General features: G+C 41.0%; 1 protein-coding gene across 1 annotated transcript in view; it reads right to left on the bottom strand.

The window, feature by feature from the left end:
- Nucleotides 1–15,637, bottom strand: part of LOC308623932 (uncharacterized protein) — a 438,061-nt gene extending 422,424 nt beyond the window's left edge. The window contains exons 1-2 of the mRNA XM_081246727.1: nucleotides 15,254–15,637; nucleotides 13,167–13,397 (exon numbers count right to left, since the gene is read on the bottom strand). Of these exons, the coding sequence (XP_081102853.1) occupies nucleotides 13,167–13,238 (72 nt within the window). The 5' untranslated portion in view covers nucleotides 13,239–13,397; nucleotides 15,254–15,637. The remainder of the gene's footprint in view (nucleotides 1–13,166; nucleotides 13,398–15,253) is intronic.
- Between the last annotated feature and the right edge of the window lie 523 nt (nucleotides 15,638–16,160).

The following is a 16,160-nucleotide window of genomic DNA, read 5'->3' on the forward strand; positions in this document are numbered from 1 at the left end:
CCCTCCGAGCACTGGAAAATCTGAGTACTGTATAACTTAGAGTTGGCCCTCCACATCCATGATTATTGCATATTTGACGCCCCCAGCTATGGATTCAACCAACTGTGAATCGTGCGGTACTGTAGTATTTACTATTGAAAAATATTCAAATATAAGTATACCCCTGCAGTTCAAACTCATGTTGTTCAAGGGTCAAATGTATTTACAACCGTTTACATAGCATTTACATTGTGTTAGGTATTATAAGTAATCTAGGGATACTTTAAAGTATACATACAGGAAGATGTACGTAAGTTATATGCAAATCTACATCATTTTTTAAAAGGTACTTGAACCTTTGCAGATTTTGGTATCTGTGGAGGTCCTGGAACCAATCCCCCATGGATACCAAGGGATGACTGTATGCTATCAATAAAACAAAACTTTCCATTAAACATGAACATGTTTGGATGACTGACCATAAAGGGGTAATTATTGAAACTAGGTGATGGGTACACAGGAGTTCATTATATCATTTTCTATACTTTTGTATATGATTGAAATTTTCCATAATAAAAGTTTTAAAATATATGAATAAAGCTGTTTTCAAAAAGGTGTTCATTCCTGTTTATAGTAAAAACTGAGGAAAAAAGGCCCAGTGCTAATAGAGGACAGAGGACTGGTTAAGTTAATTATGTTCATCTATGTGCTGTATGCAGTCACTAAATAGTAAAATAAAAGTAACATCTAACATTTGAAGTCTAATTATATTCCTGGCTCTGTGCTAATATTCACAACAGCTATATGAGGTTGATAAAATTTGTATCCTCTGACCTCTCCCATTGACTCCAGATTTATTTATCTAATAGCCTGCCAATTGACATCTATTAGCTGGAATATAAGGATAAAGAACAAAACAAATTAACAGGAGAAAGTGAATTGAAAGAAATAGAAACTATGCATGGAACAGAAAATTTTAAACAAAAAAGGAAATTCTGATTAATATCCTCAGAGAAATAAAAGATATTGCTTCTATGAAATAGCAAAAATTTTTTCAAAATATGCATTTATTGTGACTTCCCTGGTGGCACAGTGGTTAAGAATGTACCTGTCAATGCAGGGGACATGGGTTTGAGCCCTGGTCCGGGAAGAGTCCACATGCCATGGAGCAACTAAGCCCGTGTGCCACAACTACTGACCCTGCATTCTAGAGCCTGTGAGCCACAGCCACTGAGCCCATGCATCACAACTATTGAAGCCTGTGCACCTAGAGCCCATGCTCCGCAACAAGAGAAGCCACTGCAATGAGAAGCCCGTGCACCACAACAAAGAGTAGACCTGGCTCGCCACAACTAGAGAAAGCCTGCGCACAGCAACGAAGGCCCAATGCAGCCAAAAGTAAATAAATAAAATAAATACATTTTAAATAAATGTATTTATTTACTGATTTGGCTGCATCAGGTCTTCATTGCGGCATGAGGGAATCTTTTGTTGCAGTGTGCGGGCTCCAGAGCGCTTGGGCTCTCTAGTTGTGGCACGCGGGCTCAGTAGTTGCAGCACGCACGGGCTTAGTTGCCCTGCGGCATGTGGGATCTTAGTTCCCCAACCAGGGATCAAACCCACATCCCCTGCACTGGAAGGGGGATTCTTAACTACTGGATCACCAGGAAGTCCTGTGACAAATTTTTTAAAAAGGTAGGTGGGATTCAGAAGAAATAACTCTTGAAAATTAAAAACCTGATAGCAGACATTAAAAGCTAACTAGAAGGGTTGGAAGATAACATTGAGGCAAACCCTCAAAAGTAGAGAAAAGACACAGGAATGGTCTCACACCAGCCAGAATGGCCATCATTAAAAACTCCTCAAATAACAAATGCTGGAGAGGACATGGAGAAAAGGAAACCCTCCTACACTGTTGGCGAGAAGGTAAGTGGGTACAGCTATTATGGAAAACAGTATGGAGGTTCCTCAGAAAACCAAAAATAGAATTACCGTATGATCCAGCAATCCCTCTCCTGGGCATATATCTAGACAAAACTCTAATCCAAAAAGATACATGCACTCCTATGTTCATAGAGGCACTATTCACAATAGCCAAGACATGAAAACAACCTAAATGTCCACTGACAGAAGAATGAATAGAAAAAATGGTGGAAATAACTGCCAAGGAACAGAATAAAGAAAAAAGAATGAAAAGAATTGAAGACAATCTCAGAGACCTCTGGGACAACACTAAACACACCAACATTCGAATTATAGGGGTCCCAGAGAAGAAGAGAAAAAGAAAGGGTCTAAGAAAATATTTGAAGAGATTATAGTCAAAAACTGCCCTAACATAAGAAAGGAAATAGTTACCCAAGTCCAGGAAGCACAGAGAGTCCCATACAGGATGAACCCCAGGAAAAACACACCAAGACATATATTAATCAAACTACCAAAAATTAACTTCAAAGAAAAAATATTAAAAGCAGCAAAGGAAAACAAAAATAACATACAAAGGAATCCCCATAAGGTTATCAGCTGATTTTTCATCAGAAACTCTGCAGGCCAGAAGGGAGTGGCAGGATATACTTAATGTGATGAAAGAGAAAAACCTACAACCAAGATTACTCTACCCAGCAAGGATCTCATTCAGATTCGATGGAGAAGTCAAAAGGTTTTCAGACAAGCAAAAGCTAACAGAATTCAGCACCACCAAACCAGCTCTACAACAAATGCAAATACAAAAAGAAACTTCTCTAGGCGGGAAACACAAGAGAAGAAAAAGACCCACAAAAACAAACCCAAAGCATTTAAGAAAATGGTAATAAGAACATACATATCGATAAACACCTTGAATGTAAATGGATTAAATGCCCCAACCAAAAGACACACACTAGCTGAATGGATACAAAAACACGACCCATATATATGCCGTCTACAAGAGACCCACTTCAGACCTAGGAACACATATAGACTGAAAGTGAAGGGATGGAAAAAGATATTCCATGCAAATGGAAATCAAAAGAAAGCTGGAGTAGCAATACTCATATCAGATGAAATAGACTTTAAAGACTGTTATAAGAGATAAGGAAGGACACTACATAATGATCAAGGGAATCAATCCAAGAAGAAGATATAACAGTTATGAATGTTTATGCACCCAACATAGGAGCACCTCAATATGTAAGGCAAATGCTAACAACCATGAAAGGAGAAATCGACAGTAACACAATAATGGTAGGCGACTTTAAGACCCCACTCACACCAATGGACAGATCATCCAAACAGAAAAAAATTAAGGAAACACAAGCTTTAAATGACACAATAGACCAGATAGATCTAATTGATATTTATAGAACATTCCACCCAAAAGTGGCAGAATACACTTTCTTCTCAAGGGCACATGGAACATTCTCCAGGATAGATCACATTCTGGGTCACAAATAAAGCCTCAGAAAATTTAAGAAAATTGAAATTGTATCAAGCATCTTTTCTGACCACAACATTATGAGATTGGAAATCAATTACAGGAAAAAAAAACTGTAAAAAACACAAATACATGGGGGCTAAACAGTGCACTACTAAATAGCCAGATCACTGAAGAAATCAAAGAAGAAATTAAAAAATACATAGAAACAAATGACAATGAAAACACGACAACCCCAAACCTATGGGATGCAGCAAAAGCAGTTCTAAGAGGAAAGTTTATGGCAATACAATCTCACGTCAAGAAACAAGAAAAATCTCAAATAAACAATCTAACCCTACACTTAAAACCACTAGAGAAAGAAGAACAAAGAAAACCCAAAGTCAGTAGAAGGAAAGAAATCATAAAGATCAGATCAGAAATAAATGAAATAGAAACGAAGAAAACAATAGCAAAGATCAATAAAACTAAAAGCTGGTTCTTTGAGAAGATAAACAAAATCGATAAACCCTTAGCCAGACTCATCAAGAAAAAGAGGGAGAGAATGAAAATCAATGAACTTAGAAATGAAAAAAGAGAAATCACAACTGACACTGCAGAAATACAAAGGATTACATGAGACTACTACAAACAAGTATAAGCCAATAAAATGCACAACCATGGAGAAATGGACAAATTCTTGGAAAGGTACAATTTTCCAAGACTGAACCAAGAAGAACTAGAAAATATAAACAGATCTATCACAAGTAATGAAATTGAAACTGTCACTTAAAATCTTCCAACAAACAAAAGTCCAGGACCAGATGGCTTCACAGGCGAATTCTATCAAACATTTAGAGAAGAACTAATACCAATCCTTCTCAAACTCTTCCAAAAAATTGCAGAGGGAGAAACACTCCCAAATTCATTCTACGAAGCCACCATCACCCTGATACCAAAACCAGAAAAAGATATCACAAAAAAAGAAAACTATAGACCAACATCACTGATGAACATAGATGCAAAAATCCTGAACAAAATACTAGCAAACAGAATCCAACAGCACATTAGAAGGATCTTACACCATGATCAAGTGGGATTTATCTCAGGGATGCAAGGATTCTTCAATATATGCAAATCAATCAATGTGATACACTATATTAACAAATTAAGGAATAAAAACCATATGATCATCTCAGTAGATGCAGAAAAAGCTTTTGACAAAATTCAACACCCATTTATGACAAAAACTCTCCAGAAAATGGGCATAGAGGGAACCTACCTCAACATAATAAAGGTTATATATGACAAACCCACAGCAAACATCATTCTCAATGGTGAAAAACTAAAAGTATTTCCACTAAAATCAGGAGCAAGACAAGGATGTCCACTCTCACCACTCTTATTCAACATAGTTTTAGAAGTCCCAGCCATAGCAATCAGAGAAGAAAAAGAAATAAAAGGAATACAAGTTGGAAAACAAGAAGTAAAACTGTCACTTTGCTGATGACATGATACTATACATAGAAAATCCTAAAGATGCCACCAGAAAACTACTAGAACTAATCAATGAATTGGGTAATGTTGCAGAATACAAAATTAATGTACAGAAATCTCTGGCATTCCTATATACCAACAACAAAAAATCAGAAAGAGAAATTAAGGAAACACTCCCATTTACCATTGCAACAAAAAGAATAAAATACCTAGGAATAAACCTCCCTAAGGAGGCAAAAGACTTATACTGAGAAAACTATAAAACACTGATGAAAGAAATCAAAGATGACATAAACAGATGGAGAAATATACCATGTTCTTCGATTGGAAGAATCAATATTGTGAAAATGACCATACTACTCAAAGCAATCTACAGATTCAATGCAATCCTTATCAAACTACCAATGGCATTCTTCACAGAATTGGAACCAAAAATTTTACAATTCGTATGGAAACACAAAAGACCCCGAAGAGCCAAAGGAATCTTGAGAAACAAAAACGGAGTTGGAGGAATCAGGCTCTCCGAATTCAAACTATACCATAAAGCTACAGTAATCAAGACAGTACTGTACTGGTACAAAAACAGAAACATAGATCAATGGTACAGGACAGAATGCCCAGAGGTAAACCCACGCACATATGGGCACCTAATTTATGACAAAGGAGGCAAGAACATACAATGGAGAAAAGACAGTCTCTTCAATAAGTGGTGCTGGGAAAACTGGACAGGTACATGTAAAAGAATGAAATTAGAACACTCCCTAACACCATACACAAAAATAAACTCCAAATGGATTAAAGACATAAATGTAAGACCAGACACTATAAAACTCTTAGAGGAAAAACACTCTTTGACATAAACCACAGCAAGATCTTTTTTGACCCACTTCCTAGAGTAATGGAAATAAAAACAAAAATAAACAAATGGGACTTAAATAAACTTAAAAGCTTTTGCACAGCAAAGGAAACTATAAATAAGACAAAAAGACAACCCTCAGAACTGGAGAAAATATTTGCAAATGAAACAACAGACAAAGGACTAATCTGCAAAATACATAAACGGCTCATGGAGCTCAATATCAAAAAAACAAACAATCCAGTTAAAAAATGGGCAGAAGACCTAAACAGACATTTCATCAAAGAAGACATACAGATGGCCAAGAGGCACATGAAAAGATGCTTAACATTACTAATTATTAGAGAAATGCAAATCAAAACTACAATGAGGTATCACCTCACACTGGTCAGAATGGCCATTATCAAAAAATCTACAAACAATAAATGCTGGAAAGGGTGTGGTGAAAAGGGAACCATCCTGAACTGTTGGTGGGAATGTAAATGGATACAGCCACTATGGAGAACAGTATGGAGGTTCCTTTAAAAACTAAAAATAGAACTACCATATGACCCAGCAATCCCACTACCAGGCATATACCCTGAGAAAACCATAATTCAAAAAGAGACATGTACCACAATGTTCATTGCAGCTCTATTTACAATAGCCAGGACATGGCAGCAACCTAAATGTCCATAGACAGATGAATGGCTAAAGAAGATGTGGCACATATATACAATGGAATATTACTCAGCCATACAAAGAAACGAAATTGAGTTATTTGTAGTGAAGTGGATGAACCTAGAGTCTGTCATACAGAGTGAAGTAAGTTAGAAAGAGAAAAACAAATACCATATCCTAATACATATATATGGAATCTAAAAAAAAAAAAAAGGTACTGATGAACCTAGTCTCAGGGCAGGAATAAAGAGGTAGACATAGAAAATGGACTTGAGGACATGGGATGGGAGGGTGAAGGTGGGGCGAAGTGAGAGTAGCATTGACATATACACACTACTGAATGCCAAGTATTTGGCTAGTGGGAAGCAGCAGCATAGCACAGGGAGGTTGGTTTGGTGCTTTGTGATGACCTAGAGGGGTGGGATGGGGGGGATGGGAGGGAGGCTCAAGAGGGAGGGAATATGGGGACATGTGTATGCATATGGCTGATTTGCTTTGTTGTGCAACAGAAACTAACACAGTATTGTGAAGCAATTATACTCCAATAAAGATCTATTAAAAAAAAAGATACATGCACCCCTATATTCATAGCAGCACTATTCACAATAGCCAAGACATGGAAACAACCTAAATGTCAATCAACAGATGAATGCATAAAGAAGATGTGGTACATATATACAATGGAATACTACTCAGCCATAAAAAAGAATGAAATAATGCCATTTGCAGCAACATGGATGCAACTAGAGAGTACCATACTAAGTGAAGTAAGTCAGAAAGAGAAAGACAAATACCATATGATATCACTTATATGTGGAATCTAAAATATGACACAAAGGAACATATTTACAAAACAGAAACAGACTCACGGACATAGAGAACAGACTTGTGGTCGCCAAGGGGGAGGGAGTTGGGGGGGAAATGGAGTGGAAGGTTGGGGTTAGCAGATGTAAGCTATTATATATGGAATAGATAAACAACAAAGTCCTACTGTATAGCACAGAGATTTATATTCAGTATCCTATGATAAACAATGCTGGAAAAGAACACTAAAAAAAAAAAGAATGTATATATAGGGACTTCTCTGGTGGCACAGTGGTTAAGAATCCACCTGCCAATGCAGGAGACACAGGTTCAAGCCCTGGTCTGGGAAGATCCCACATGCTGCAGAGCAACTAAGCCCATGCGCCACAACTACTGAGCCTGCGCTCTAGAGCCCGCGAGCCACAACTACTGAGCCCGTGTGCTGCAACTAGTGAAGCCCATTCACCTAGAGCCCATGCTCTGCAACAAGAGAAGCCACCGCAATGAGAAACCTGTTCACTGCAACAAAGAATAGCCCCTGCTTGCCTCAACTAGAGAAAGCCCGGCGCATCAATGAAGACCCAACACAGCCAAAAATAAAATAAACAAACAAACAAACAAATAAATATATATATATATTTTAAAAAGAATGTATATATATATATGTATAACTGAATCACTTTGCTGTACAGCAGAAATTAGCACAACACTGTAAATCAACTATACCTCAATTTAAAAAGAGGAGGGGAGAGAAAGGAATGGGGAAAAGGAGCGAAAAGACAAAAGAATTCTAAAACCAGTCTTCAGGGCTTCCCTGGTGGTGCAGTGGTTAAGAATCCGCCTGCCAATGCAGGGGACACGGGTTCGAGCCCTGGTCTGGAAAGATCCCACTTGCCACGGAGCAACTAAGCCTGTGTGCCACAACTACTGAGCCTGCGCTCTAGAGCCCATGTGCTACAACTACTGAAGCCCGCGCACCTAGAGCCCGTGCTCTGCAACAAGAGAAGCCACCACAATGAGAATCCCGCACACCACAACGAAGAGTAGCCCCTGCTTGCTTCAACTAGAGAAAGCCTGAGCGCAGCAATGAAGACCCAACACAGCCAAAAATTAATTAATAATTAATTAATTAATTTTTTAAAAAGCTCTTAGAACATCCACCTGGCACACACTTAATTATTCAATACATTATTACAGAGACTAATTGAAGATGGATTCTGTGATAGGTTAAGGACCTCATCTAGACCAGGGGTTGGCAGACCATGGCCCATGGGTCAATTCCAGCCACTGCCTGTTTTGGTAAATAGCTTATAGGAGCAGAGCCACACCCATTCATTTTTGTGTTATCTATGGCTGCTTTTGCACTAAAACGAATGAGATGAATAGTTGTGGCTGAGATTCTACGGCCAAAAAGTCTAACATATTCACTATGACGCCCTTTACAAGGAAAGTTTGCTGATTCCTGATACAGATTATTCCTTTTAGTCCTAACAGCCCTTAGAAGTTGACATTTTTCACCCTTATTTTACCACAAGGGAAACTGAGGTTTAGAGAAGGCAAATGACTTGCCCAGATTCACAGACGTTAAGTATTGGGAACATGATAAAACTGTCTTTTGACAATAACGTATGGTCTCCTGTTAAGAGTCATTTCCCCACCTCATGGGAACTTTCTCTTGTAAGGAATCAATGAGAGGACACAGTAGGTCATAGAATTCCAAAGTATTTAAGTATTGAGCCAGCCAAGATATCATGAGTACTCTCACTGGAGCTAAAGGCCATCCCATGTATCTTTGTCCCTTTACTTTTTCAGAAGTGACCCTGTCCTCTGGTGCAGGAGCACCAACCTTGTTCTGGGATCCCAGCCAACACTCTACTCCCTCCCACAAATTCCCCCTACATCTCTATCACCCCTTCCTCCAGCAGAAAGCCTGACCTTCTGAGGTAAATTCATTCTACAGTTGGTTCAACACAGCCATCATAAAGGACACTCTTGTCCGTCTCTGCCAGAGTTCTGCCAGCCCACACTGAGGAAAAGCCCTCATTCCCAGGCTCAAATGAGCACAGAGGCGAGAATAAACCAGATCCAACTCTCCAGAGGGAAAGGCAGTCCCAAGCTAGGATACAGGGTCCAGTCAGGTGAATTCATCCCAGGCTGCAGCACTGAGCTATCAGAGGCTAGAGCAAAGAGTCATCCCAGGATAGAGTTTTTTGAGGGCAGGGCATGTCTTATTGCCCACAGGGCCTACTTAGCACAGGGTTTGGCACAAAAAAGATATGTCCAACAAATAAGAGCTATGATCGTTAAGTGTTCATAAGCGTTTGTTAAATAAATTAATCAAAAAACAATGGTCTCGTTACAAACCTTTCAGCACCAGGGTAGTTAAACACATATACAGTCTTATAATTTACAAATTATTTTTCACATCCCCTATATAAATTCACCCTACCAACAATGTTTAGGGAAATAGAGAAAGCTTTTAAACCCCATTTCACAGAGGAAAGGAGATTAAGAGATTAAGTAACTCAGACCAACATCACACTGCCAGGGGGCGGGGGTGAACCCAGAGAGGACTCAACAGCCTGTGTTTCTACCAGAGAACCAGAAGCAATTACTGAATGTGTCTGCCCTCTCCTTGCCACGTCACAGGCATGCCCTTCTTTTTTCTCTCTCTTCCCTTCTCCCTAAAGGTCTCATTTTTCCTCCCTCTCCCCTGTCTCAGGTTCCATAAAAAGGATTCCTTGACTGTACTAATGATTCTATACTAGATACTGTTGCCTTTTTAACAAGTGTGCCTCAGTTTCTACCCAAGGTTTCTCTGCAAAGTTTCATGTTCTAATAACAGAAGGTAAAGAAAATTTAAAAGGCCACTTGCATTTAAGGGATCTGCACACAACTCTGTTTCCTTTACTGAACCACAGTGATTGGATTTCAAATGTATTGAACATCCCTGCCTGCCTCTTATGCTATTGTCTTTCAACCTAACTGCACTAAAGGTTTGCAGGATCTACTGTTAAGTAGTTAGTCAGACATGAGCAGGTCCCCACCCCGTCCTGGACAGGGTCATCGTTCCCTCCCCCCACCTGGACACTGGTGATCAGAACACACCCAGAGATCCTCCATTTTGTGGTCAAGGACCGCTAAGTTTCCAGCCTCATCAGGATCAAGCAAGATAAAACCAGCAGCACAGGTTGGCGCAGGTGCACCAAAAACTAAAAAGTAGCACAAAGTAATCTGGGGTTCATGATGCCATATTTGTAATAAATTAACATTGCAGTTTTGCACACACCCCCAACCCCGTGGGTTTCACTTGGGTAAGCGCCTGCGCACAGGAGAAAAGTTACATATGCTAAAGCTGTCAGTCAATCAACTTGTCAAATAACACAGGACACAGGGAGGGACCATCACCCTAAAAAACCCAACCCTATTCCCATTGCGAGGCTGCTTCTGGTTTCCAGACAGCCTGATCTCCTTTCCCGGGATCATACTTTCATTTTGCTTAACAGAACTCTTGCTGCTTAAAAACTGCTCTACGTCTCTCGATTGCATTCTTTTCTTCGGGAGGACAAGAACCGAGGAATTGCCATTTCCTTGGTGAAACTACTTCCCCTAGTACAAGTACAAACTCCATTTACTGGAAAGCCTTTTTAAAACGTTTTTTTTTTTTTTTGACCGCACTGCGCAGCTTGTGGGATCTTAGTTCCCCAACCAGGGATTGAACCCCGGCCACAGCAGTGAAAGCATGGAGTCCTAACCACTGGACTACCAGGGAATTCCCTAAAACAATCTTATAAAACAGACAGCAAATCCCAAAAACATGTTCAGCAGACACATTTGCCCTGGGGCAAGTTCCAAGTACCCGTATATTCAGCAACTCAGAAAACATTCCAACCACGGTCAGTGTGAATATGGGTCAAAGTCATCCAAGACCTCATGCATATCAGCTGTCCTGAGGAATACATGTCAGGGGCAGCCCAGGCAAGCTCTTGCTTCCTTCCAGAGTGCTTCTTTCAGATTCTGATACTCTCCACCCTCCAGGAGGGACATGGACAGGTATAGTGGCCAAAATAGTGGCCAGAATGGAGAGGGCTGCATTAATGCTGGGGTAGGAGATGAGGTTCAAGTGTTACAGTGCAGCAAGGTTATTATTTGGCTGTTCTTGCCTGGGAACATCCATCTACCCACCCATCTACCTCTGCAGCTGTGCTCTACACCTGGCCATGTAGGGAGTATATCTCCCTTGAAAGCCTCATACAGTGACACCTCGGCCTCACTATTCTCCAGCAAACACAGATTGCTTGGAATGAGGGACTAAGTAATTAATCACAGCAAGAACTTTGCTGTTCCTGCACTTCAAAAATGACATGGTTCAGAAGGGGAACGAACAAGGCCTTTCCGTGGCTGTGAAGACATTGTGGGGAAATTTTTGGCCACACAACATGGGCAGAGTAGGAGGAGATTCTTCTATTCCCATGCTTTACTTCATTGTACAAGGACATGAAGCCTGGGTCTCACTGTCCTTCATTTTCAGGAACCTCTGGATTACAAGGTGGCTTCACTAAACAAGTGAATGAGGTCAGTATCAGCCTGCTGCATGTCCTGAGGCAAGGAGTTGGTATCTGAAAGGGTTTATTCAACACACCATCATCACTAGGAAGTCAAACTTGGTGATGGAATAAAAAAAAAGGTCTTTCAGCACCCTTGTGCATGCCTATTTCCTGAAAAACTTTGACGATGATTGTACACTTAGCCTTGAAAAGACACAGACACTGAGATGCTGTCCACCTGGTATTTTCTCTGATACTATTCTGTTCTTTCTTGAAAAGGGTTCCCAGAATCAATTCCAACATGTGTGTGTATGGAGGCTTCCCCACACCAACAAGAAATTCTTAGACACCAGCAGGTGTCTGAGAAATCAACTCAGTTCTGACAGTAGATACCCAGGTAAAGGGCTCAGTCTCACAAGACCACCCTTCACTTCAGATGCCAGTCTTAAGCCCAGGTCCTTACCTGTGCTTCTGACCAACTGGCTACAAATCAGAGGTTCCCAGGACATCCTCCTCGGGTCCAACTGACCTGCTAGAATGACTCACAGAACTCAGGAAAACCCATGTACTCATCAGATTACTGATTTATTATAAAAGGATATTAAAGGATACAAATTAACAGCCAGATGAAAAGACATATGGCGAGGTACCGAACAAAGGCACTTCTGGCCTCTTAGAGCATGGGGCCCTCATGTGAGCATGAGGAAGCACTGTCGCTCTCCAGGTGGAAGCTCTCCAAAAATGGGACCAAAAGCTGTCCTTTTGGGTTTTTATAGAGGCTTCATTACATACCTACAATTGACTAAATCATTGGCCAATGGCAACTGAGTCAATCTCAGGCTCCTCTCCCTTCTTCCTGAAAATCAGGGGGTGGGACTGAGAGTTCCAACCCTCTAATCACAGAGTTGGTTCTCCTGGCAACCCACCCCCATCCTACTTCTAAAAGTCACCTCATTAACACAACGAGAGACACCTTTACCACTCTGAACATTTAGGAAATTCCAAGGGTTCTGGCCATCTGGATGACCAAATATATATTTTCCTTATAAATCACAACATCCCACTCCTCTTCCTCCTCCCAGTGTTCACCCCATTCACTCAGGAATGCCTGCAGCAAACCCAGCTGAGCTGTGAAGTGCTCTGAGAATGCCTTTAGCGTACCATGACTTTGCCCACAGCGTCTAGAAGTTTGGTGACTGGCTCCACTGCACAGGACCAAATAATAGCTGAGACCAGCTCCTGCATCTTAGAAGCCAAGAACAAATCCTTCCAGCTGGCCATTCATGGGATCACCCTCTGATCACAGAAACCCTGCAGTAATTCCTTTGGTAAACCGCAGACTGCTATTCTCTGCAAGAAGCATTCCGTCGGGAGATTCTCAGTCATGTCAACAGCCTCACAAAATCAACCAGATATTAAACAGAACTCCACTTACCTTCTTCACTCTGGTGAAAACGGCACACAAAGAGGGAGAGATTTTCTTTTGAAGAGACACCGGTGTTCCCATCTATGATCACACTCAAGAATTCGGCTGCTTTTACTGGCTCCGGGAACTTGTTCTGGGTTTGGAGCCCTGTTAGTTTATCAGTTCATTCTGCATTTGTTCAGCTATTTCGAGCACCATGTGGTACGTAGCTAATTTTCTCTTTCAAAACTGGGTCCAGTTCTGTAATATAATGTGAGAATGCATATATAACCTTGGTGTTAGTGAGCCTTCTATGCAACAGAATATTGTGTTCCACAGAAAATGAGGAGTTTAATGAACTGTTTTAGAGCATGACAATTGTTTGTCAACAGCTTCTAATACTCAAAGGCAACAAAAGCCACCAACTTTGCTGTGGCCTCACCATGTTCCTTAGATCTGATATGTTTCCCAAGTATTTTTTAAAATTTATTTTATTGAAGTATACTTGATTTACAGTGTTAACTTCTGCTGTACAGCAAAGTGATAGTTCCCTGTGCTATACAATAGGACCTTGTTGCTTATCCATTCTATGTATAATAGCATATGCTAATCCCCTTGTTCTATCACCATATTTCCTCAAATATTTTCTTGACACTGGACTAATCTGTATTGGCACAGAAACCAACACTAACTCCTTGGTTGTTAAACAGAAAAGACAAACCACAAAATACCCCATCCAGGCATTTGGAGTATTAGACAAACTTGCACTACTGAAAGAAACTGGGCACTGCATCCCAAGAGTCCTGATCCATTTCAGGGTCCATCAGCCTCTTTGGAAAATGAAGTTGGAAGTGAGCAACCACTGGCTTGCTAAGTAAGCTTCATTTGATCTCACTCAGGTTCCTGTGATTTAATAGGCCAATGTCCTCCTCATGATGGACATTTTGCTCATCCAAGTTTATGTCATCACCTGTGGTGAGTTTACTTCCCGCTTTGCAACAGAAAAGATCTAAAGTTTCCCCATTGATGAAACCCTCAGGGTACCTTCCTGCTATATCGTCAACATTTGTTAAGTAAAAATTAGCTCTGGGGACTTCCCTGGTGGTCCAGTGGGTAAGACTCTGCGCTCCCAACGCAGGGGGCCTGGGTTCAACCCCTAGTGGGGGAACTAGATCCCACATGCCACAACTAAGTCCGCGTAATGCAACTAATATCCGGCACAGCCAAAATAAATAAATTAATTAATACATTTTTTTAAAAAGTTAGCTCTGAGAAAGTAAAACCTGCATGGCTAGTCACTGGGCAGGAAAAACAGATACAAATAAAGACAACTGTAAAGTTAACAGGAAACAATATTTCTGCCAATGAATGCTACATCTATGAAGGGTCATAATAACCCTCTTCTTTGAGTGACTACTGATTTCTTACTCATTGAGAAAATTTGTTCTCTAAAATCAATGATTCTCAGAAACTTTGATGTTTTACATTTTATCAGTAAGAATGAAACAGTTTCAATTTACAACCCAGGGGCAAAGCTTCAGAAAAGGGGTTTCTGGACAACATTTTCAAAGAAACAGGACCATGGGTTCATTTTGCTGTCTAGGGCTGATGTTGACCACTTTAGAAAGTCCTGCTTTCCTTTGAGTCTATCAAAACAATGTTTCATTTAAATTTCATCTGAACTTCACATCTCCCCACAATCCTATAACCCTCTCTCTTCTTAGTGGTCTTAGGTTGATTGGGCTTGGACCCTGTCACGTTCAGCTTCCAGGCTCCCAAGATGAAAATTTTGAAAATAGATGTGTGAATGAAAAATGTTGCCTGACATATCAGTAAACAAAGGCTATTGCGGCCATCAACCCATCAACCACTAAAGCCACCCCAACTGTGCACTCTGAGGGGATTCAGGATGGAAAAAAGAACAATATATTGGTCCTAGATAGCTAAAGTGCATATCAAAGGAATAATTTCAATGAGTCCAGACTCTTGCAACTTCCCATACACAGAAAAGCCCTAAATTCATTAACTTGAGATGTCTGGTTTTCTTTTTTTTTTTTTTCAATTGGGATATAGTTGTTTTTGGTTTTATTAACAGTAATCTTTTGATGTTCCACTACCTGGTTTTTGTTGGAAAACTCGTATATATCCTGGCTCCTCCCTTGCCTCTTTGGAGCAGTCCCCCAAAGCCATCTGAGAGGCTGTCTTCCTGGCTTAGGTCCTCAGAAAAGCCACGAAATAAAAAATAATTCTCTACTTTTAGGTTGTGCAGTTTCTTCACTTCACAGATGTAACGTGCATTTTTCATTCCTAAATATATCATGCCAGGTAGGCATACATATGACGGCCATGCCAGTTCCATCATAACCGGGATTGGTTCATAACTCAGAAAGGTTACAGGAGCAAAGGATATCAGGGTTCTGCGTAGCTTTTGCTTCACTTCTTGAACAGGCTTAGATTTTTTTCTCTTTTGGGCTCCAGACAAACAGTTTGTCTGCTAAACTGAAGCCTCCATCCCTCATGACTGAGGGGGAAAAAAAAAAAACCCGAGATACATCTACTCAGCTGAAGCTGACAGGTATACTGGGCTCCAGCGTGTACAGGGGGACAGCTCTGGCCACGCTGACACCCGCAGGGATTCTGGAAACAGCGAGGAAGGGGGCGAGCTGCTGCTCTCCCCCGCATCGCCCGGCCTGGAGCCGACACCAGCGCTACTCCTCTGCTCGGAGCCTCAACGCTGAAACCCGAAGCAGGACGTCCGCCCTGCCCTTCACATCCACTTCTTGCCACAGACAGGCGCTACGGCGCGCGGCTTCAGCGGAACATAACTTCCAACACAGCTCACGGCAACAGCTGACGAAACACCTCAGCTCTAGAGCGTTCTGCGGTCGCCATGTTTGTAGCAGGCAAGGACCTTGACCCGCCTTTCCTCTGTGATTGGACGCGAAGGGACGGCGTAAGGCAGGGGCGTGGCTCCGCAGGGAGAGGACCGCCCTAAAACCGGATGGGGCCAGGACGCCATCTTGG

This window comes from Mesoplodon bidens, assembly GCF_964165515.1.
Source record: "Mesoplodon bidens genome assembly, chromosome: 10".
Lineage (NCBI taxonomy): Eukaryota > Metazoa > Chordata > Mammalia > Artiodactyla > Ziphiidae > Mesoplodon > Mesoplodon bidens.